The sequence below is a fragment of the Aedes aegypti genome, chromosome 2, assembly GCF_002204515.2.
Source record: "Aedes aegypti strain LVP_AGWG chromosome 2, AaegL5.0 Primary Assembly, whole genome shotgun sequence".
Classification (NCBI taxonomy): domain Eukaryota; kingdom Metazoa; phylum Arthropoda; class Insecta; order Diptera; family Culicidae; genus Aedes; species Aedes aegypti.
Window position 1 is genome coordinate 218761962 of NC_035108.1, and position 23829 is coordinate 218785790.

At 36.6% G+C, this 23829-nt stretch overlaps 1 protein-coding gene across 2 annotated transcripts in view; it reads right to left on the reverse strand.

The window, feature by feature from the left end:
- Positions 1-23829, reverse strand: part of LOC110676378 — a 32678-nt gene that overhangs the window by 381 nt on the left and 8468 nt on the right. Inside the window, exons 1-3 of one of the 2 annotated variants that reach the window (XM_021844029.1) lie at positions 17272-17523; positions 13161-13248; positions 1945-2013 (exon numbers count right to left, since the gene is read on the reverse strand). In XM_021844029.1, coding sequence (XP_021699721.1) covers positions 1945-2013; positions 13161-13224 — 133 coding nt within the window. In that variant the 5' untranslated portion in view covers positions 13225-13248; positions 17272-17523. Of the gene's footprint in view, positions 1-1944; positions 2014-13160; positions 13249-17271; positions 17524-23829 lie in introns of those variants that run through there. The other variant, XM_021844030.1, reaches the window with a different exon arrangement.

The window sequence follows — 23829 nt, forward strand, 5'->3', positions numbered from 1 at the left end:
GCATAGCATAGACTGACTGTGCATGTCAATGGTTGCTACTCCGTGATTGATCCGAACCGGTAAGAATTGCACTTTGCTCCAAATGAATAAGGGATGGGATTTTCCGCATATTCTCGAAGTGCAATTTTAGCAGCTCTCATATTATTGATCAATAACGGCGCCGGCCAAGTCCTTACAGTCAGTTGGGAAGGGTAAGGAACGTTATTGTGTAATGATCGTTGCTTCTAAAGACCGAGAATACCTCTGCATCTCCACAATAATCACGGGACAGGTGTGGTTAGTGAGGGAGGAAAAAGATCTGGGAGTCACCTTTGGTCGGTGATGCGATCCATGGATTAGGAGGGAAAATAAGAAACTGAAAGAAATTATAAAAAAGTCGACCTTCACAGTATCGAACTATTCAAATGTTATTTTTAGTAATGATGAAGACGGAAAGGATTGTGTATTTTAAAAGCGTATGTAACAGAAATAAGGGTATTGTCGACACATGTAATGACGAACCATTCAAAGTATGCTTGAAAATTAAAATAATATCAAAAAAAAGTTACGTTGCAACAAAAAAAAAAAAAAGTCACGTCGACATTCATAATGTCGAACTATTCAAAGGTTATTTTGACCAATGACGAAAACTTAATGGTATATTAAGTTCAAATGAAACGCGAAAAAGTTGACACTTGTAGTGACGATCCATTCATAGCTTGTTTGAAAATAAAATAAAAGCTACTTATAGCAACGATAAAAATGAATTATCATAAGCATGAAACGATCTCACCAGTACTTCATCCTCGGCTGAACACGAAGCTTTTCGTACATGATCAACACGAACCGACACCGTTGCGCGTCCCACCGGAACATGCAAACGAATCAGAGGACTACGCACTATTGTTGATTTTTTTCCGCACTCGAATGACGCGAACCGAACACGATTTGTTTTGATTCCGTCGCGCGTTCCATCGGAACACGCAACCTACTCAAAAGCTCACGCACTCTGCTCTGGCCTTTGCAAAGCACTGGGCAAACGAACGAAGCCACCGAAAACACACTCCGAGCGCGCGAAAATGAATCGGACTGCTCTGGCCTTCGCAAACCACTGGGCAAACGAACGAAGCCACCGAAAATACACTCCGAGCGCTCGAAAATGAATCGGGCAGCTTGAGCCTTCGCAAAGCACTCTTTTCTAAAACTATTTATTTGGTATATTATATGAAGTCATTGGTGAATAAAGTAGTTGCTCGATTTTATCACTGCTCGTTTCAATATCGCTTCATTATGTCATTCTCGATTTTAGCACGGTTTTCTGTTCGATTTTATCACGCGACAATAAGAATAACCATGAACAATTATCATATATCTATTCGATTCATCTCTTAAGCACTTTTCATTTCATTTGCTCAAATTCTACAACATAAATCTCAATTTTTGATGAAAGCTACACACTTAGATTGAATTACTGGGGTCGGTAAAATTTTACTGGGTTTTGGGAACTACCGAAAAAGTCAGTAAAATGAAAACTGTCGCCACGCGTAATTTAAAAGCAAATTTCACCATGTTTTATTTTTTACCAATATATGATATAAAAAGAAAGCTCTCTGCAAAATTTCAGTGAAAAATCTCTGTTTTTCGATTTCTGACATTTATTTTTAGTTTACTGACTTTTTCGGTAGTTCCAAAACCCAGTTATTTTTACCGAACAGATTGAGTGTGTATATAGTAAAACATTTTCATTTTATCACGTTTCGGTATATCATGCCAACATTTTTTTGGATCCGTGATATAATCGAAAAATTACTATACTGGTACATTTTCGCTGCTCACAAAGGCGCTAAAATTTGTATGCACATATTTTCAAAATAAGACACATTCTAACAAAAGTACAAATTTATCAAACCAGACATGGAACATTTGTACTAGTAGGGGCAGTTTATCTGTTAGTCAGCTACTCACCTATGGTTATTGCCATTCCAATACTGATCCATATTATTTCTTCGTTTATTCCTCCATGATAGGACCTACCTACAATGATAGTAAAACAATCATAGTTACTGTAACTGTATGTTTTATGATTCATTTTTTTGTTGCCGATTTGGATAAGTAAGACGAGTGCTGTCAAAATCGAGTTCTGCAACGGATTACGTACAACGTTTTTTGCAATTTCGTAGAAGACCACTTGAGGGTATCAGAAATGATATCGGAATGCATTCACCATTACTTTACAATCTCTGAAAAATTGTTATGTAATGGTTCATTATGTAACTCAAAACAGTTGCATAATGAGAAAGCGTTGCGTAATGAATCATTACAGCACTGGTTTTAGTTGCGTAATAATTATTTCCGCACTGCATACTTGAGTGCAGGAAAGTAGGCCGTTTCATGACAGAATGGCGTGATGAAAAACAGCCTATTATACGATGAGAAATTGCAAAAAACATTTTTTTTGCAGTTTCGTAGAAGACCTCCTGACGGTATCAGTAATCATATCGGGATGCACTAACCATTACTTTGCAGTTTGTTGTATGATGATTCATAACGCAACTCAAAACTGTTGAGTAATGAAAAAAGCGTTGCGTAAAAGTTATTCCGAATCTGATTTCAGTTGCGTAATAAATATTACGGGACTTTAATTTTATATGCACTTATGCAGAAGTACTAGACATGTCATGCGTAACTTTTCATAATGATCTGTCTCACATTAAGAGGCTCTTTTTATTTATTTTCTTTTCAATCAATTACTGAGCCACAGTAACGTCTTCTGTTGCGTTTTTTGTCTTCTGTTCCATAGTGAAAAACTTCCCAGAAGCTTACATTCAAAAAAATCCAAACGTCATTGCTACGTGGAAAATCACGTAGATCATTCAAAATTCATTTTGCCTTCACTTCACCTGACTAAGATAAAGATCACTAAGCCATTCATAACCATAAAATAATGAATCGGTAATTGATACTGATTTTACCTATCGCACTTACGTGAAATTCACGTAGGTGCCTAAGTTCATTTTAACATCTGCATATTGTACGTACATTCGGTGTTGAGTGCAAATCCTAAGATGGCGCCCGCTTGATTTTTGAAGAACTTCAGAAGCTGCTGAAATTTAAACCCTGTATTAGATTGATTTTAAGGTAAATATGCTTTGAATACCGAAGAATCCCTGCATTACTTCATATTTTATACCTGATTTATAACCTCTATCAATTATAGCACGCGAAGGCTACAACAAAACAGAACAAACTCACAACATTTGGAAAACAGGGTTCACAATGCTCAGATTGAATTTAAAAATATCACAATCTTTTAGGTTTGTTCACAATTTCTAATTGGGAATTAGTTTTCTTCCAAAGCCTATTAGAGATAAGGTTGGTCTTTATTCTAGTTAAATTTAATGCAAAACCATCTAGGTCCTATTGAAACGCTTCGTAGAGGCTACCGGAAAATCCACGTAGCTCTTACGTGTAGCGCCAGTGGAATGGACGAAGTTCAAAAGTTCATGCGTTCATTCTGGGCTACCTATGATTAACGTAAGAGCACAGACAAACAGACGTAACACTTAGAACAAATCTCGATTAAAATCATAGTCACGAGGACATGTATGCCCAATGATAAAATTAGTGTGTTTGGCCGACAGGCCAACAGATGGCGGTAGTGTAAAAACGTCAAACGCGAACAGAAACGATGCGAGCGCTGCAGGTGGCGGATTGGCTACCTACCATATTTTTAAAGCAACCGTTAAATAGGTGGTCGATGCAAAATGATGAGAGTGTGACGTCTGTTTGTCTGTGGTAAGAGCTACGTGAAAAGTGCGATGGAAAAAAACCACGTATGTTTTCACGTAGCAATGAAGTTTGGATTATTTTGAGTGCAGGTCTAATTTTAGAGACTTGGTCTCTATGTTGATGCAAGTCCCTATTTTAATAGAAGCTCTTTAAAGTCCCTTTTTCAATTAAGGTGAAGATGAATCGTAACCAAACTTTAAATATTCAAGAGCACGGATCTGGAACACCGAACATCCGTTTAAGCTGAAAACTCAATCGATTTATCACCAGCTGGTAGTGACCAATCGATTAGGTTTTCAACTCAAACGGATGTTTGGTTCTCCAGATCCGTGCTCTTGGATATTTGAGCTTTGGCTTCGATACACCTTCACCTTAAAGAGATCATTTAAAGTCACTATTTTTCTCTTGCTCAATACAGTGAATCATGATGTATACCTACCTAAAAAAAATCTTCAGAGTCTTTAACGTAATTATTCTCCCGAAATTTTTTTCGGATTCCTCGCGTAAACCTCCAGGAATTCACCTAGTGATTTCTCCAGAGATTGCTTCTCGGATTCTTTCAGGATCTACGTCGGGTATTCCTCCAGAAATTTCTCTAGAGATTTCCCACAAATCTTCTACAAATTCGTCCAGAAATTCCTGTTGAGATTTTTAATGAACAATTAAAGCAATTAATTCAAAATTTAGTTCAGGAAATTCAAGTAATTTCCGTAGGAATTACTCTGAAAATTTTCCCAGTTATTGTTCCAGGTTTTCCCTCAGGGGTTATTCCACCATTTTTTAATAGATTTCTACAGTAGTTATTTTATCAGATATCCAGATTATTCCAGAAACCCTGTTTAATCTATTATCTCAATAAATTCCAGCAAAATTACTAATTAAGTTCTGCAAGATTTTCTGTTTAGAAATTTTGTCCACGAGCTACTTTAACAGTTCTTCCAAACATTTGTCAAATAATTTTCCAAACATCATTTAAGGTTCACACCGGCAAACACTACAGCATTTAATCAAATCATGTTTTTTCCGGGTTTGCGTTCGATGTTTTTCTAGATTTTTTTTTTCAAAAAAATCTACATGTCATCATCATTTTTGATTGATTATTATTATTTCAATAAATATGCCAACAATGTATCTAGAAAATCCACCATGACTTCTTCAGGAGTTAGATAAACAAATGTTTCTTTCAGGATTCAAGAATGTACCAGGAATTTCAAAATGTATTATTTGTTTTAACAACGTCTTTCTAATTTTCCAAACAATTTCTCCGACATTTTTCTAAAAAATAATCCTTGAAAATTCTTTGGAATTCCCTAGAAAAAGTCCTGAAAAAAAATTTGATTGTTTCCTTCGGAAATTGGAGGACTCCTGAAGGATCCTTGAGAAGAGTCTCTGAGAAAGATCTCTGGAGTAATTTCTGAAGGTATTTTTAGAGAATCCTTGTTGAATCCTCGAGCCGAGCCGTGAAACAATAATTGAATTCATTCTTCGGAAATCTTCGGAGTTATACCTGAAGGAAACATTGGGCAAATACCTGAACGAGTTTTTGTTTAAATTCCTGGAAAATAATCTTGAAAAAAGTTTTACTTTTATTTATTCTAATGAAACGAGTACCGTAAAATGGGGTGTTAAGGACTCGTGGGGTTTTAAGGGATTGAACTTCTCCATCAAGTTTGACAAGTCACAAAAACGTCGAAAGTCCATATATCAGTCATCTGAAATGCTTCATTTGTTCGGAGGATTGTGAACTGCATTATGTGATAGGGAATAGCTTTTGAAATAAAGTATTGTAGAGTCTACATATTGACAACTTTTAAAAACATTTTTGTTCGAATTTTGTAGGCTAAATACATTCAACTACAAAACTATGAAACAATATTAAGAAAAATATGTGAGTATATTAGATGATAAGTATATTTAATTGAGATCATAACGCAGACAAAAACATTTGAAAATTTCATCTAGATTTCGACTTCTGATAATTTTTATGGAAAAAGTCTCTTTTTGAAAATAAGAGGGGTGTTAAGGGATTATCTTTTCTACTTTTTTCAAGCTACTGAATTCATTCAATTTATGTCGTAACATACTCCTATAAACATTTGGCTTGTTCCGTGAAGTAAAACTACATTGTAACAGTTAAGGAGTATATTTTATTTGTTACTGAATATCACCAAAAATGTCTAATCTCGAAAATCGGTAAAAAAATGGTAGGAACAACGTATTAAAGTAAATAAGGGATTTTCTTGATACTGTTTTAAAAACTTGTTCGATCGCACTAGTAACATGTTTGAAATGTTGAACGATTATTTTATTTTGAAGCCATTAATCCTTTCAGTGGTAATCCTATGAAGTGGAAAACAATAATAATATTTTGTCATTCCCGAGCTCTTTTTGAGAAATTTCGCGGCCTCATCGAACACTGAGCGCATTATGCTTTAGAGTGTGTGTTAGATTTCTGCTCCATACTGGAACACTTTTCTTCAGTATTTTTTCGACCATGCCACTGGGTGTTGAATGCAAATACGTAGTTTAGTGTAGTGTTTTTTTACAGGACAAATTGGCTATTTTCCTTATTAAAACTAAAAGCTTGTTGAAATTATTTTTATATGATAGCTTATTAACGAAGTTGCTCTATAGCTTATAGGATCCGTAAACCGCAAGTGTATAGGTTATGATTCTGTTGAATATAAGTATACAAATTATTTCAAGACAATTTTACGATGTATTGTTAGCTCCCAAATGGATCAATAACTATGAAAAATTTAGCAGTTAAAACAAAATGGTTTGCATTTGCAGGAGTTCTAAGTTTAATACAGTCGCCTCTCCACATCTCGATATCGAAGGGTATCGAATGGGACAGATCGAGACAAAGAACATAAATTTAAAGATCACTAGATTGAAAATAATTCCGTTACTAGAAAAATTAATAAACAAACAAACTTTATTTAGAGTTTCACAATTGTTATGAACCACGTAAATTTGGTAGTAACCTTTAATAATGTTAATATCGACATATGGAGAGAAAATTGGGAACAAAAAATCAACAAGAACACATCGAGATATCGGAGTAAGGAGGATATCGAAATATGAAGAGATAAATCGTATGCAGAATGAAGGGACCGAAGCAATCATCGACTTAGGGAGAGATATCGAGATGTAGAACATAGAGATGTGGAGAGTCGACTGTTATATGGAAGTAAAATCTGATTAAGTTTGAAATTGAATGAAAGCATCAAAGTTATTGACCGAAAAGATTATGTTTTGTTGTAGGCAAAATAGGGTTTTATTTACAAAACTCAAATTCCTTAACACCCCATTTTGCATTTCCGTCAAAAATCACATATGTTAATGATTATCTCAGAAATCTGTCATAGTATCCTCATAAATGTGTTTGGCTTTTGATATACACGATGAGAGAATGGTAGGACTGTCCTTTGTTCAATTATTGACATACTGGAAGTTGCTTGAAATTTCAGTTGAACTTATTTTTCATCCCTTAACACCCCATTTTACGGTAATACTTGTTGCAATTTCAAAAACAGTAATACTCATAGAGAAATCCGGTCAGTTTCTGAAAAAAAAAATATGAAACTCCTTTCTCTCGGTTCCTGTATGGTCTCTACTTTTTAAGACACTCCAATCGCTTTCAGCCCTAAAATAGTATTTTTTTCGTAATAAAAAGATTTAAGCAAAAAGGATCTAGCAAACCGTACGAATCAAATTCTGTTGATTTTTCCCACCGCACAGTACAAACTTTTGAGATGGTAGATATTTAGAAAAAAAAGTACGATTAATATTGATTCGTATCATCGAAGACGCAAACTCAGACACAAAATATCGATAGTCAATATGTAGCTCTGTATCTATTCGAAAATATAATCATTAGAGTGATGCAAATATAGAAATTTTAGCTCCCCTATGCTTAAACGATTTCTCTTATGATAAATAGCATTCTCTCAAAGTTTGGAATGATTTGGATAAAACTTGACTGTGCACACGCCATTTGAAGTTTATATGGAGATTACTATGGAAAACGCCAACATTTTGTGTTCAGCCCTATATCTCTTCATCATGAAATTTTATGGAAAAGTGGACAAACTCTTGTCATATGAAATTCTTATCGCTACAACTTTGCCGAAGACCACATTTTTATTGGACGTCTGGATAAATTGTTATTCATCATCATAAAGTGGGCTTGCATTTTACATGCTGCACCAACTGTTCGGCAGGCAACAGTGGTGCTCTTCCCGGGAAGAATAGATCAAAGTAATTCAGGCTACTATGTTCTACACTTCTACACGGAGAAAACGGAAAACCCATATTTGAGTATTTTTTAACTCACTTTTGAGTTATTTTTCTCTCCCCATTTCATTCGCTCCTTCTATTGTTGTCAGAGAGCGAAGAGCAAAACAACCCAAAAACCGAACCTTAGTGCGTTACCTCAAATTTGAGTAAGTGGCACAGTACTGGAAGTTGAGTTATTTGATCTGCCGATTGAGTGAAAACAACTTAGCCAGTAAGTATTTTTTCGCATGGCTGTAAATGCAAACAACTTATACCCCATCAACTCAAAATTAGGTTAACGCACGAACCCCCGGAATTGAGTGGAATGAACTCACTTTTGAGTACTTCATTTTCTCCGTGTACAGCAAAAAGGCAGTGTTGCTCTGAAAGTAATTTAATGATCATCTCAGCATGATCTAGACTTTGTTATCAATAATAACAAATTATCCTTACGTCCCATCAAAATGTGGTCTTCGGCAAAGTTTTAGCTGGGAAAATTTCACATGAAAAAAGTTTGTCCACTTTTCCCGAGATTTTTATGACTAGCAGTTAGAGGACTGAACACAAAAGGTTTGCCTTTTCCATAGTAATTTCCATATAAACTTCAAATGGCGTGTGCACAACCAAATTTTGGGAGAATGATTTTCATCATAATTGACACCGTTTAAGCATAGGGGAGCAAAAACTTCAAAATTTGCATCAGTCTAATAATCAACCTTTTAATCTCCCAAAAAGGACAAAATCTCAAGCGTCTGAAAATTCTAAAAAAATAGCGTGGTCATGTCAAGATTGAGTTATCTAATAATTTTCCCAAACGATTTGAATCTTCAAGATGGTTCATGTAAAATCTTGCAGAAATCTTGATGATTCGAGTTTCCGTTGATCCTCATCCAAATCCGAGCAATCGTAGAGAGCTCGATTTGCTAGGAAGATAATAACGATTAGGGGCAATGGGGGCAATATGAACATACGGGGCAATATGAGCCACTACGGATTTGACCTCAAAAACAGTATTTTTATTTCTAGTGTCATTACGATCTACTAAAGGATGCTTCAAATAGCCTCCACAAAAACCGTAAGAATATTCGATTCAATACTCAAAATATTAACAAAAATTTTCAAATTTGTCCTTTGTCATGAAAATCTTATAATTTTGGTAGTTTTCAAATAAGGCTGTAAAATAATTATATTTATTATTCTAGTTAATTGGCAAGCAAAATTATTGGAAAACAAAGTATTATTTAAAAATTTAAAGGGCGGTGTTTTGCATTGTCATGCATTGCCTAAATATATTAGATTATTGTTATAGTGCATAGTCATCTTAGTGTACCATTACAAGTGGAACATTTACCTAGGAAATAGGTTGAACTAAGTGTCGCAATTTTTTTTTTGTATGGTATTCAGTTGGCGCTGCCTGATAGCTTAACTTGTCAAGGCTGAACCCTCGGTCTGGCTTTTGCCAAGTTTCCCCTCTATCAGGACCAATACTCAGACGGAACACTGCTTTTTTATTAGTATTGTGACGTGCTAGTTTTTGAAAAGTACCCATATTCCCTTGCTTCTGAGAAAAGGAAGCATTGTGAAAATCAGCAGCTCCATCAGAATTTGTTTGAAATAGTAGTGTCATTACTAATACTGTCTAGTCGAAATAGTTTTGAATAATTTGTCATTCAAGTGCTATTTTGATTACTCCTGTCTTTTACGTAAGATTAGAGTTTTAAACGTCAATTGTCGTGAATTCTTAACAAAATTAAGCTGTTTAGTAGTAGTTCTAGTTAATTCCTTTTTTTATTGTTAAAAGTATTTATTGGTCATTACGTTCTAATATTCTTAAAGAAAAAAACTTTCCTTGTCTGTTCAACAATTTCTCGAACCTAGCAAGTGACCCCTACTAATGATCGATCTCAGCATCTTACTTTCCATAGTCATTTTTATAGTAAATGTTTAACAGTAAAGTTACCTTAGGCTTCTATAACAGTCTCCTGCAAGATTCACTTTTCGATGGCAAATGCAATGCTTCACAACGCCTACTTTCTACTTGTAAATTTTGCGAAAATGAAGCTTGTTGCGATAGTATTTTGCATTTAGATTCAATTCCAATACTTGAGAGAAACTGCTAACTGGAATTTCGAACTGTAAATTGATTCAGTGTAAAAGTTCTGATAAGAGAGAGAGCATAAGAAGACGAGAGTTGAAAGGATTCCCTAAAGCCGTCACGCTTCATCGGGATTTATAGTTTAAATTAAATAGTTTATATAAAAGAAGTAAGTAACTGTTGAAATATGTTTGCAAATGTATTAATCTAGTGTCTAAATTTACCACAGTTAACACTGAGAAGATCCGGCAAAGCCGATGCCAGTAGATGTTTGCTGAGTGGAAGATAGGGCACAGATAGTGGTTGCACTGAAAAATTGTAATGCGAGGTAAATGAGTCATGAAGACATTGAACTAATAAAACTGTATTTTTAGCTTTAGCTTATCCACCAATTTGCGGAGTCCGTTTGATTTGCTTAAAGAAGTTCAGCCCCCGACCAGTCGCCCTACCCTTCGGCAACAAAGCTAAAATTAGATTATTTATACCGTTGTTACAAAAGAGGTATTTTTTATGGCAATGTGAAAACCATATTAAAATAAGATTGTCGCCACTTATTTCTACTCAGTGAATCTACTAGGCATTTTCCTAAGAGTTCCTAAGTATTCCCTACGTCGTATATGATAACGATGTATCTAGCTAGCTAATAGTAAGAGTGGCTACGGATCATTCTGGTTAGCAAAAGGCAAACTGAACGTCACCAATAGTATTAATGTCCACTTCGAAAAGATTAATTATTTGAAATGGGCATCAATTCTATCCATGACGCAGAATGTTCGTTAGATCACATCCGAGATATTATTGCGTCTATGCCATATAGATTATGACGCGGCTTTAAGCAAAAAATGCCAAAATGAGATACCACCACTACAGGTTACGCCTTTGGTTTCCATCATATGGGCTAATGGATTATGCCCTCCCATCGCGGCAAGGTCGCATAACCAAGGGGAGGGTTGAACTAAGTGTCGCAATTTAATGCTATAATTATCAAAAATTATCAAAAATCAATTATAAATTATAAATGATTAATTATAAAACAATTATAAAGCTATAATTATAAAAAAAATCAAAAAGCTTATCATAAATAAGCCGCTATTGACGGGGTTGGTGATCCAATGGCTACCGCTTCTGCTTCATAAGCAGAAGGTCATGGGTTCAATCCCAGGCCCGTCCCTTTCCTCGTACTTTGTAGTTGTATCTTTCACTTTCTTCTATCATCCACTTTTAATATACACTAAGGTTTTTTTCTACACGGGAGATACGTGCCGTGTGAAAAAAAAAACCCGCGCAAAAAATCCGTGCTGATTCCGGAATCCGTGTAAGAAAAAACCGTGTAAAAAGAACCGTGTTAATTCTAAAATCCGTGTAAATAAGAAAGAAAGTCGTGTTAGCCGGACAAAACAAAAACCGTTTCCCTACGCTTCCATTCTTCCATCATTATAGCACGCCTTTCCTTACGCCCGATACAAAGGCACTCTGCTAACCAAACAGCAAGCCTCTCTGGCATACAAAATTACCGTCCTTCTACACCCTTCCTGCATGAACTGGCGTAGACGCAGTGATATATACGGTCTACTGTGGGGAGAGTTTAATGCATTATCAATTCCTCCCCCTTCCCCTTATTGGTCTGCATTCTGACGTGGCAGGTGCCATTGTTGCCTTAAAATAGAAGATCACCAGCACTTATACACTGAGGGTGTCTGTTAATCCCAAGCAGTCATCTGATTGGTTCCTTGTGTAAGTGCAATACTGGAGTAGCAACCACGGGCGGCCAATCAAGCTCAAGCTCAAGCTGTATCTATCAAAAATAAGCCGCTATAATTCATAATTTCAAGCAAACCTGATAAAATTTTCCTTCCAATATAATACTTTTTATCATGCAACCAGTGGTGTGTTAAAGTATCCAAGATTTGTGAGATTGTCGTAATTTTGTGTATTGTATTTATAAAAAATAAATTATACCAAGAAAAAAATAAAGTATTTAAAACTGGACACTACCCAAAACCCACATTGAAGAACGCAGCCGGATCACATCAGTTCCGTTGCTCACCACCAGACGCCGCAGAAGGATAAGGATGGGAAGCCATTGTGGGTGGTGTAAAGAAGGGCGAATATGGATGGGCGGAAAAATGCTTCAACGGTCGCGATCGTCCTTTGCGCAATCCCTGACAATGTGCTAAACATTTTGAACAATAACGCCATCCATGTTATGAGCACGAACTGTATTTATGAACACATAAAAAATATCAAAAAAAAATTTTTAATAAAAAATCAAGTCCCAATATTTGCCCATAAATGACAAACTTTCGGTGTACCTTTAAATAAATTATGTGTTCTGTTATTTTAATTCTTTCTTCCTTATGCGTGTTTCGGGTTTTTAAATTATCGCTCTTGTGGTTCTGTATATTTTCGCCACATATTTCATAGAGACTTCTAAAAGCTTAGCAATTGCCGAGAGAATCTTTTTCTTCATGCCTCCGAAATGTAACAGGGTCAAATCTGCAACACTTCCTGTTGATTTTTTTTTTCAAATTATCGGTTTAAATAAAAGTTAACAAAAATATTTTACAATTGTTCCATTTTTTCCCTAAAACTATGTTGATGCTTAAAATTTTCTGTCAATTTGACGAAATATTTTTTTAACGTTTCTTTTTGATTCAATAGATGCTTATTTACACACTTGACATATGTTTTGATACTATATAGTATAAGTATAAGTATAAGTATAGTATAAGTATAAGTATAAGTATAAGTATAAGTATAAGTATAAGTATAAGTATAAGTATAAGTATAAGTATAAGTATAAGTATAAGTGTAAGTATAACTATAAGTAATATTACTTATTAAATGAAAAAAAAAAGCCTTGAGTGTATAGGTGCATTGGTTTCAAAATTATCATGGTTTAAATTTTACAAATTAAGTTCGTCATAGTCCTTATATTTACTTTTATTGTTGGATTAATTGACCAAAATTATGCAGAAACGATCTGAAAGGGAGGAGGGGGTGATTGACTTCTTACCTCCACCGCGATAATTTGAAGAATATCCGATATTGCCCGTCCCTGCAACACGCCCAACCGCCATTACTGCTTACGTTCGAATTGTAATCTGAAAAATAAATGAAGAAGTACTATTGACATTGTTTCGGTTCTATGTTTGGTAACAGGGATGATAGAGATAGTTCTATACTTGTCATCATTTATGCGGCTACATTTGTTTTTATTTGGCGATATGGGACTGAGATAGAATATACAGTATGGCCCATAAAAAAATGCGAAAATTGTTTGAACGTGCATTTAGCATCCACAAGTGTTATTTTCATTGTTTTTGTTAGTGAATGTAATTTATGATTATTGTAGTATATTCTGACATAACTTCGCTATCCAGGACAAGTTTTGTCATATTTTTCTTACTGTCCCATATAATGTAATAAAGCAAAGAAGCTCAAAGGTTTTGTCCGCACAAAGCAAGAAACAGCGTCTGATTGTCGTATACTCTGGTGATAAACTTTCCACCTTCAAAAATCACACTTTAATGTTTGAAATTTCAATTTGTTTGGTATCAGAGGATGGGAGAGTTCTTAGAGAACTTGTTTTTCATGATCACAATAAAATATTTTGCCAGAGTCATAGTTTTGAGAGCATTTGCGTCTTATAGGTTTGATATGCCTTCATTTTTTGTTAAAGTTGAATAAAAAATAAATACGGAGGCCTATAACAGATTTTTGGGGATGAAATTTGTTCCTTCGGTTAGAGACAACTTATATCAATACTAGCTCATAGGTTTTGAGCAAAACGGAGCCGCTTATCACACTTATATGAAGGTTCAATGAAAGCATTCCAAAATGAACCGTTTTTTTCGAAAATATGTTTAAATCTCCAATGTTCCAGGTATGAACCAATTCTATCATTTGATATGGGCGTATGCTAGAGACAAGGCCTGCGAAGAAACTGACGTCATCGTTGATGTTTTAGAAGTTTTCATCAAACAGATATTGAACTCGACGTCCGAATGATAAAATTTGAAGGTATGTTTCCAATTCCTCTCTGGTAAGGTGAAAGTAACAGATAAAGATCATGTCCAAAGTGAAAAACTGAGTCTAAACAGATTGTACAATACAAGTAATGAATAATTTTTATGTTTCATTCACATTTTCTATGTCAAAACTACCATAAAACATAATATGACGATTTTCGCATTTTTTTATGGGCCACTCCTTATCTTAGTGCTCTTACGAGCACTGCCACAGTTAGCCACTAAGCGCATTATTTGTCAATAGGAGTCAAAAATTTTAGATAAAATCTTATTTAAATTCAATAACATGATAGAGAGTGTTACTTGGCTACTTTGACAAATTTCCCGGTTCAAATAACAACCTAATTCGTACCGAAAATCTAGACATTACAAATACTTTGCAATTGGATTAACCCGTATGGGCCTGAGTGAAAGCAAAAATTCTAAAACCCTCGCCGCTCAGTGAATTCTTAATGGATTCAAATGATTTTTTGTCAGTATACTGACACACATATCTAGTTTCTAGAAGTGGACAGAGGAACGCAGAAGTAATCCTGTGGTCGGAGTTATTTCGGTGGATCACTGGGTCAGGTCGGGTGAGAAGGGCACTGTGCGTTTGTGCCCCTGGAGCTAGGCAAATTTCAAGTCACAGATAATTTCCGGAATCGATTATAATGGGGCCACTACATGACGGAATTTTAAGAAAATTGCATCAGTGTAAACCTTTTGAGAAACAATTGAATTGGATAACTATGCACAGTTCGAACGAAACGTGTAAATTTCTGAGACATATAATGCACATAATTGGAGCGTGGTATATAATGGATATTTACATGACATGTCATGTAAACTTCAATTATATGTCATGTAATCCAGCAGGATTCTGTTTGATTACATGACATATAACACAAATTTACATGATTCCAGACTTAAATTTACATGACGTCATGTTTACATCGCATAAATGAAGTTTACATGACGTGTAATCTTCATTATTTTTTTTAACTGTGTGAGTTTTGCATTTGATAAATCCTACAAATGACCATTTTCATGTCCCGGGACGCCTCAAACTTACGATAAAGTGGCCAATTTGTATCTCAACATCAGTTTCAAGCTTTTGGGAACACATTTTAGGTTACAATAATGTTTGATATCTACTTTTCGAGAATTGAAACGGTTTAGCATCCAACAAATCTATAACCGGTTCTTCCGGGCATTACGTTCGAATGGCCACAACCGGTGTATTTTAAACGGTGCAAAACTCTTCATTAATAATGTTAAATATCAGATCTTAATGATTTATGCAAATTAAAATGATTGTCATTGCTAATAAATAAAGGTAACTTGGCATGTCCCAAAAAATAGCAATTTTTTACCCGACTTGACCCAGTAACCCACCGGAATAACTCCGGCCACAGGAATATTTATGAGTTCCTCTGGCCACTTCTAGAAACTAGATATGTAGCCAGTGAACTGACAAGAAATCATATGAATCCGTTAAGAATTCTCTGAACCGTGAGGGTTTCGGTATTTTTGCATTCACTCAGGCCTATACGGGTTAAAAGAAAAATTGAAGTGAAATTTGCGAAAAAGTTACATGTCATCTCTGTGAGAATCGAACTCACGACTCCCAATTAACTAGACAAGGTGCGTTACCACTACGCCATGAACAGACCCAAGAACACAAAAGTTAACCTGCATACGATTTCAACTCTATCACGTGATCTTTTTTTTTTCGCAAAGTGCATCTCTTTAGGAAGAATAAGACACATTCCACGCTCATCTACGCCAAGATATCAAAATTTCAAACTCTGAAATATTTTCAAAGTCATGCAGAACACGAAAGACAATATGTTAAATAATTATTATATTAAAAAAAAACATACATTTGAGTGACAAACTGAGATATTAAATAAGATCTTAATTTTTTTTTTCATTCTAAGTCCTGTATCATAGTTTTTCAACTAAAAGGGTATTTGATAACATTGTTATGTGCGGGTATGATTTTTTTTTCAAACGATTTATAGGTTTTTCGAATACGAATTGTTCCAAATACAGTCGCCTCTCCACATCTCGATATCGAAGGGACCATCGAGATAGGGAGCGATCGAGACAAAGAACATTAATTAAATGAACACTAGATTGAAAAGCACTCCGTTACTAGGAAAATAATAAACAAACAAACTTCATTTCGAGTTTCCATTTTTTTTCTGAATCACTTAAATCTGGTCTAGTAACCTTTGATAGTGTTCATATCGACATATAGAGAGAAAATTGGGAACGAAAATCAACAGGAATACATCGATATATGGAGATATCGAGATAAGGAGGATATCGAGATGTGGAGAGGGAAATCGTATGCAGAATGAAGGGACCGAAGCAATCATCGACATGGGGAGAGATATCGAGATGTAGTCGCATTATTGTGGTGTCGCGTTACGAAAATTGCCATCACCACCGAAAAATGTTGACAATTCTACAGAATACTATTATTATCATAATGATTGTAAGGAAGAATGGAAGATTGGATTGTAAAGATTTTTTTTAATGTTAAACCGCCCTTAAATCATCATACCGTTCTACTCCTACATAATGCATTAATCAGACAGAATTTCCTTTTCATTCATAGATGCAATATTGCATAATTGATAGACAGTCAATAATCGATCAGTTCAAACAGTTTAACTGCGTTGAAACCAAAACACTTGATTTTTCTGTGTCTTTCGACATTATGATTCATTTTAGTTTTCTTTAGTAGTGATCTTCTTGTTCTGATTTTTGTACACTATATCTACCTATATATATGCCCAAATAGAGAGCTAGACGACAATAACGAGTACTTGTACATTCCAATTACTATCCCAGATTAATAAAGATACTATCAAACTAACTTGGAATTACATATTTTTTATTTAAAATTAATATGACCTCAAACATATTTCAGCTTCAAATGTTATTTTAACAGCATTTTCGATTTGTTTACGCAGACATATCATTGCAATGAAAACAGTGAATCATCATTAAAGACCTATATTTCAGCTGTTATCCCAACCATACGCCTGCATTTTTCAAGTGTTTACTTATAGATAGATATATCGGTTTCTCTAGATTCCATACCGTAGTAACAACTATTCCGAGAGACTTGTGTTATAACTTTATCAGTTCGTCACGTTTCACATTGTGGCTTATGATACTCGGAAAATCAAGTCCTTCTTCGCTTGATAGGAAAAGTCGCAAATTATTAGCCACTTGTTAATTACGCGAAACGGATCGCTTACGAGTACACACTATTTCACCACACCTATGTGAGACGTCAAGCACGTTGTTAAAAGGAAGCTCAGCACGAGATGAAGGATGCTGTGATAGAAAGGATGTAATTTTGCGTACTGCGCAGTATCAAATCTCATCATTACGTTTTACGCTCTGTTTGTTTGCCAGTTTTTTCGCTCCCTGATCTGTCTGAGAAAAAGGATGCAAGCATACATACTTCTATGGCTAATATATATATGATAACACAAAATTTACTTTTCGGAACTCGTTTATCGTCTTAGGGCAGATTTTTGCAAACCCGCTTAGGTCTTAAAGCTTGTTTAATCATATGGGTAATCGTGGTTAACGGCTTAAGGTGAAGATGAATCGAAGCCAAACCTCAAATTTCCAAGAGCACGAATCTGGAGAACCAAACATCCGTTCAAGCTGAAAACCTAATCGATTGGTCACTAGCTGGTGGTGACCAATCGATTAAGTTTTAAGCTCGAACGGGTATTCGGTTCTCCAGTTTTTTGCTCTTGAAAATTTGAAGTTTGGCTTCGATTTATCTTCACCTTAAGTGAAGGTGAAAAAAATCGGCCCTTAAATAATAAGATTGTTTAACAAATGAAATTTTAACATAAATAATAAATTACCTTATTAAATATTAAAAAATCAAACGAGGAGCAAGTGTAGTTAACAAATTACGGAAGTCCATATGTCGAAACATTCTAACGTTGTTTTTAAATGACGTTTTGTCTTTCGACCTTTTGTCCTTTCCACGTTTTGTCTTTCGACCTGTTGTCCATAAATCAATTCAATTATATGGCTCGAACTTTTGCCCACTATTGGCGAAACATTTAAGCTAAGTATGCTGTTTCGCTCAAGAAAAGTAAAGAAATTCCTTGACTGAAAGGGTCAAGAAATTTCCTACAGAGAGCCCCCTTTGAAGTGACATTTCTTCTCAACTGCGTACTGCGATCAGAAAAAAAGAGATTTTCTTGACCATTTCTTGGGAGAAATTTTCCACGCATCGAGATAGGAGATTCCTTTTCTTGTCAGTAGCAAACCAGCCTTTACGCAAAAAAATTGAATCAACCCCGATTCGTGACTACGAAACAAAAAGAGATTTTCAAAGCACTCGCACTTATGGAAAACCTCGTAAGGAACTGTCACCGTGTGCGTGAAAAAAAAAGCAAAAAATATATCTCTCCTTGTTTTTCTCACAGAAAACCGAAGAAAACATCAGCAGCTTCGTAGTCCCGAATTGACATTTCTTGCACGCACTATAAATTTTTATGTCTTGATCAAAGCAAGCTTAGTGGTGAACATGGTAAAAAGAAGCAAGGTATTATACTCCGAAAAATGACATTTGGCAGTGACGTCATTCCTATCGCAAACTCGAACGAGTACAAAGGAAAGCAAGGCCTGCTCTCCTTTACTATCCTCAAGGCCTCATGCTTGACGATAGGAATGACGACACATGCTTTGATGGAAAATCGTTGTTTACACGTGGGAATAGCCTACCTTGTTGTGTCTACCGTGGTGGTGAAGAAAATTAGTTATTTTGACATCGACGGTTTGACGCATTCTTGTGTTTGAAATATTTTCTTTTCAGTAACCCTTTTCAATCTAATTGTTTTTCTTTTGTAGGTCCCCAGTCAATTAACAGGGAGTTTATGGCATTGGTTTGAATTTATGCCGAAAAAGTTATAAGCGAGGCGCAGCTCAACGCTGCTAACTGATTTTTACAAGGCTCGCATTTAAGACAGATAGTTACCTCACAATCTGACGTGTAAAAAGAGTTTACGTTAATTTCTAATATTCAATTATATTTTTTTCCATGGATATTTCTCAGGACTTGTTGAATGGATTTTCCTGTACATATAGATATTCCCTCCTCTGTTACTATGGGGACTGACTTTCATCTTGCCACGAGTAAACTTGAATAAGGTATAATTCAGAACACCATATCACATATCTAATTGGCATATGGCGTCAGTTAGATTTTAATCAGCCAATACAAATTTTTCACTAAATTCTCTTAAAATTTCACTTCGGCTTTAATTTTGACGCCACCAGAAAGCATTGACGATTCCCAATTGTGTAGTATCTCAGACTTTCCTCTCTCATAAAACTTCAAATTTATTCTTGTTTTTTTTTCGAAGTATTGTTTTTCTGCTTCTGTTTCCAATAAACTCCGCATAACCAGCAATTTGATATATCGGAAAACCCTCTCAGTGTCCACAACTTCGCCGTAAGGAGACCGCAGAAATATGGGTAATGCTTGTTTGGTCATTTTTCGAAATGATGTGGTCTGTAATGGCGTATTGCATTTTACAGGCATCTAAGAGCTTATTGGTCCGCGGATTCCTAACTGAAACTAAATAAAATTATTTGTTCTGTAAAACTTTTAAGATAGAACCAAAACTTGGATGTGAAACAAGCGTAGTGAAAAGTTTTGACAGTTCTATCAACAGCCTAAAAGCCTACAGCCTACTAAGATCGAGCTATAAAATCTGTACGCAAGAATTGTCAAAATCGAATCACCCCTCGTTGTTTTATAGTTAGCGTAAAAAGCTGGATACACTTCAAGGCATCTTAGCGAAGGACCCAACTACACCCTTAAATAAATAAAAAAAAATAACAAGATAGCCATAACTTTTCCAAATGTCAATTGGTTTCTATAACTTTTGGGGTGAGAGCCTCTTACTTGAATAGCACTTGAACCATCATGTTCTTCTTCTTGGCATTAACGTCCTCGCTAGGACAGAGCCTGCTTCTCAGCTTACTGTTCTTATGAGCACTTCCACAGTTATTAACTGAGAGCTTTCTTTGCCTAATTTGCCATATTTGCATTCGTATATCGTCTGGTAGGTACGATGATACTCTATGCCCAGGGAAGTCAAGGAATTTTCCATTACGAAAAGATCCTGTAATGATTGGGAATCGAACCTAGACACCTTCAGCATGGCAGACTCTAACCGCTTGGCTAAGGAAGGCCTCCAATGAACCACCATAAAACTTTTAAAATTTGTTTTAAGATGAGCTGAAAATCTAAAAAAAAAGTTTTGTTACCCTTTACTATACAACTGGAGCCCATAGAATAGCCATCACGATGTCTCTCTATGAAAACCACTGTTATCCATGATTCAGACGTCATATCTATGAACTGTACAACTCAAGTTTAGGAGACAATCATTTATTTATTAGTTTCAATAATTTTGGAAAATCGTTCCAATCTTCTTAGTATTTATATAATTTGTCGTTTCAAATAGAAGCGTTAATTCAAATACGTCTTTACTATATAGGCAAGAAAAACAATGTGCTCGAACCAAATTTTTGTGTGTATGGGCAACGTTTTTAGATAGGGATCAAATGATGACGGAAAAATTAGATTATATGATTTGAGACGTATTTTTTTTCTTATGGAAATTAGAACCAAGTGAGAACCAATAATCCTGGAATTAAGAAATATATTAATAAAAAAAAAAGGAATTTCTCGGATGGTCGGGGAGATCGATTTGATCTCTCCCATTCGGACCGCCGAGCAGAAAAGTTCTTCTTCCTGGCATTAATACTGGGATAGAGCCGGCTTCTCAGCTTAGTGTTCTTATGAGCACTTCCACAATTATTAACTGAGAGCTTTCTTTGCCTAAATTTCCATTTTCACATCGGTATATCGTGTGACAGGATACTCTATGCCCTGGGAAGTCGAGGAAAATTCAATTACGAAAAGATCCTGAACCGACCGGGAATCGAACCCAGACACCTTCAGCGTGGCTTTGCTTTGTAGCCGCGGACTCTAATCACTCGGCTATGGAAGGCCCCCGTGAGCTGAAAAGTTATAATCTAATAAATATTAAATACAGTGTGAAAATCTAGGATAAAATTAAAAGTTTCCAAGTTTGCAAACAAAATAAAATAATTAACAAAATCGTGAGTCACGCAATATAAAAAATAAAAGGTAAGTCAGATTGTCATTCCTTGTTGAGCTACCGTGCGAGACAGTCGATAGTTCTCGTGTGTCCGGGTTCACCCCCGTTTTTCCAAATCTTTGGTATTTCGACGCCTATTGCAAAGTGCTTTTAGTGCAGTGAAGAGCCTTAGTTCGGCTTGGAAGCGGAACACTTTTGGCGAAGCCATTGTGTTGCCGTTTAATCGAGTTTTGCGCAAAAGTATTGAACGTTTTCGCCATTGCGTGGTTATTTTCCGATCACGTGTATCGTAGAAGACAGCTTGCACCTCGTCCCGTGTGCTACCTGAGTGATCATCGTTTGTGGTGTGCATATAGCGTGCACAGCGGTGCGCTCTCCAAACCGACAGTGGTCACCATCGTTATCGACGCCTGTGTTGGTTGGTGGCAGGCAGTGAGAGACCAACCACACATACACCGTGCCAGCGAACCAGGAACCAGACCGTCCTTTTTTGATCACGTGTATCATCAAAGGCAGCTCGCACCCCGTCCCGTGTGCTACCTGTGTGCAGTGCAGAGTTCATCAGTGCGATCATCGTCTGTGGTGTGCGTATAGCGTGGACAGCGGAGATCAACCACACATCTACGCGTCCCAGCGAATGGTCGTACGTTACTTGCTACCTCTCCCCAAGCGTAGACGCCCATCGGTTACAGCATCGACGACGCCAGCGTGGATAGAGTAAAAGATAAGTACCTCTCGTTGTTCTTCTCCTCTTCACGTCTTTTTTGATTAGTTTTTACTGCGTGTGAAAGTTTTCCCTCTTCCCTTTCCCCTTTGTATGTGTTTTTTTTTTCAGTTTGATTCAATTTCCATTTCTGTGAATAGTGTTAGTTTGAGTTATTCGTGCGCCCTTTGCGGTGTTAAGCTACCGCAATGGGTGTAGATGATGATGGCGGGGGAACGTCGTATCCCCTTACTGAGTCTTCGAATGTGTTGAACCAACAAAACACAAACACCTCTATGCCCAATCCATGTGTTTCCCCTCAATCTGATGTGTCTCAAATGGACACCAATATTCTACCATCTCCGACGTCCCCTCGCCTCAAGGCCTACCCGCCCGACTCTGGTGGGCCTTTTGTTGTTTTCTTTCGATCCAAAGGCAAACGGTTGAACACTATTCAGATCAGTAAGGATCTGACTAAGCGATTCTCTTCCGTTGTCGCCATTGACACAGTGGGTTCTGGTAAGCTGCGCGTCACCGTCAGTGACCGTAAACAGGCCAATGAGATTGTGGCCTGTGAGCTCTTTACTCGGGAGTATCAAACTTATCTGCCAAGCCATCGGGTTGAGATTGCGGGAGTGGTCACCGAAGGCAGTATGACCTGCGAAGAATTGATGCAGGGTTGTGGTCGCTTCAAAAACCCTTCTCTCCCATCTGTCCCCATACTGGAATGCAAGCAATTGCATTCCGTATCCCTGGTGGGAGAAAAGAAGATCTATTCACATTCTGAATCCTTCTGTGTGACCTTTTCCGGATCTGCTTTGCCGAATTTTCTTGTAATCGGCAAATTTCGTTTACCTGTGCGGCTGTACGTACCGAAGGTAATGAATTGCACAAATTGCAAGCAGCTGGGCCATACTGCCCAGTATTGCTGCAATAAACCTCGCTGTGCTTCTTGCGGGGAGAGACATGTGGATGGTGCATGTAGTTTACCGCCAAAATGCGTTTATTGCAACGAAAGTCCACCACATGCCCTCGAAAACTGCCCGACGTACGTACGCCGGCAGCAACATCAGCGACGATCATTAGAGCAGCGCTCACGGCGTAGTTTTGCCGAGATGTTGAAAAAGGCTGCTCCGTCTGCTGAATCACAAAATATCTACTCTTCTCTGTCTCTTGATGATCAGGGCTCCGACTCTGAGGTTGGTGAAGGAATTTCCTTCGTTTTCAAGGGTTCATCGAGGAAGCGTGTGAGACTCCAGAGACCCACAAAAAAGCCTCGGAATCTGCCTAGCAGTGATGACCCACCAGCCATGAAAAATACTAAGCCTGTCGCGAAAGTCTCAAAGCTTTCACCTCCTGGATTCAAACTCCAAGAGGAAAGAGACTTTCCGCCACTACCGGGAAAATCTAAAATCCCAAATATTCCAAAATTTCAAACTGCTCAGCCAAAAGAAAGTTCGCATTCGGAGCCCCTAGGGCAACCTCAGGGCGTTCCAATGTTTACGCTTTCTGGCATTGTAGATATCATCCTTAATTTCTTCAATGCTTCTGACCCAGTGAAGAACATTGTCAAAGGATTGCTTCCATGTGTGACTCCTCTTTTGAAGCAACTGGCTTCTAGAATGCCCCTCCTTGCAACGATCATATCTTTTGATGGATAATTTATCCACAGAGGTCGAAGATATGATTTCTGTTCTACACTGGAACTGTCGTAGTATTATGCCTAAATTAGATAGTTTTAAATTTTTAGTTAGTAATTTACAGTGCGATGTTTTTGCGTTATCA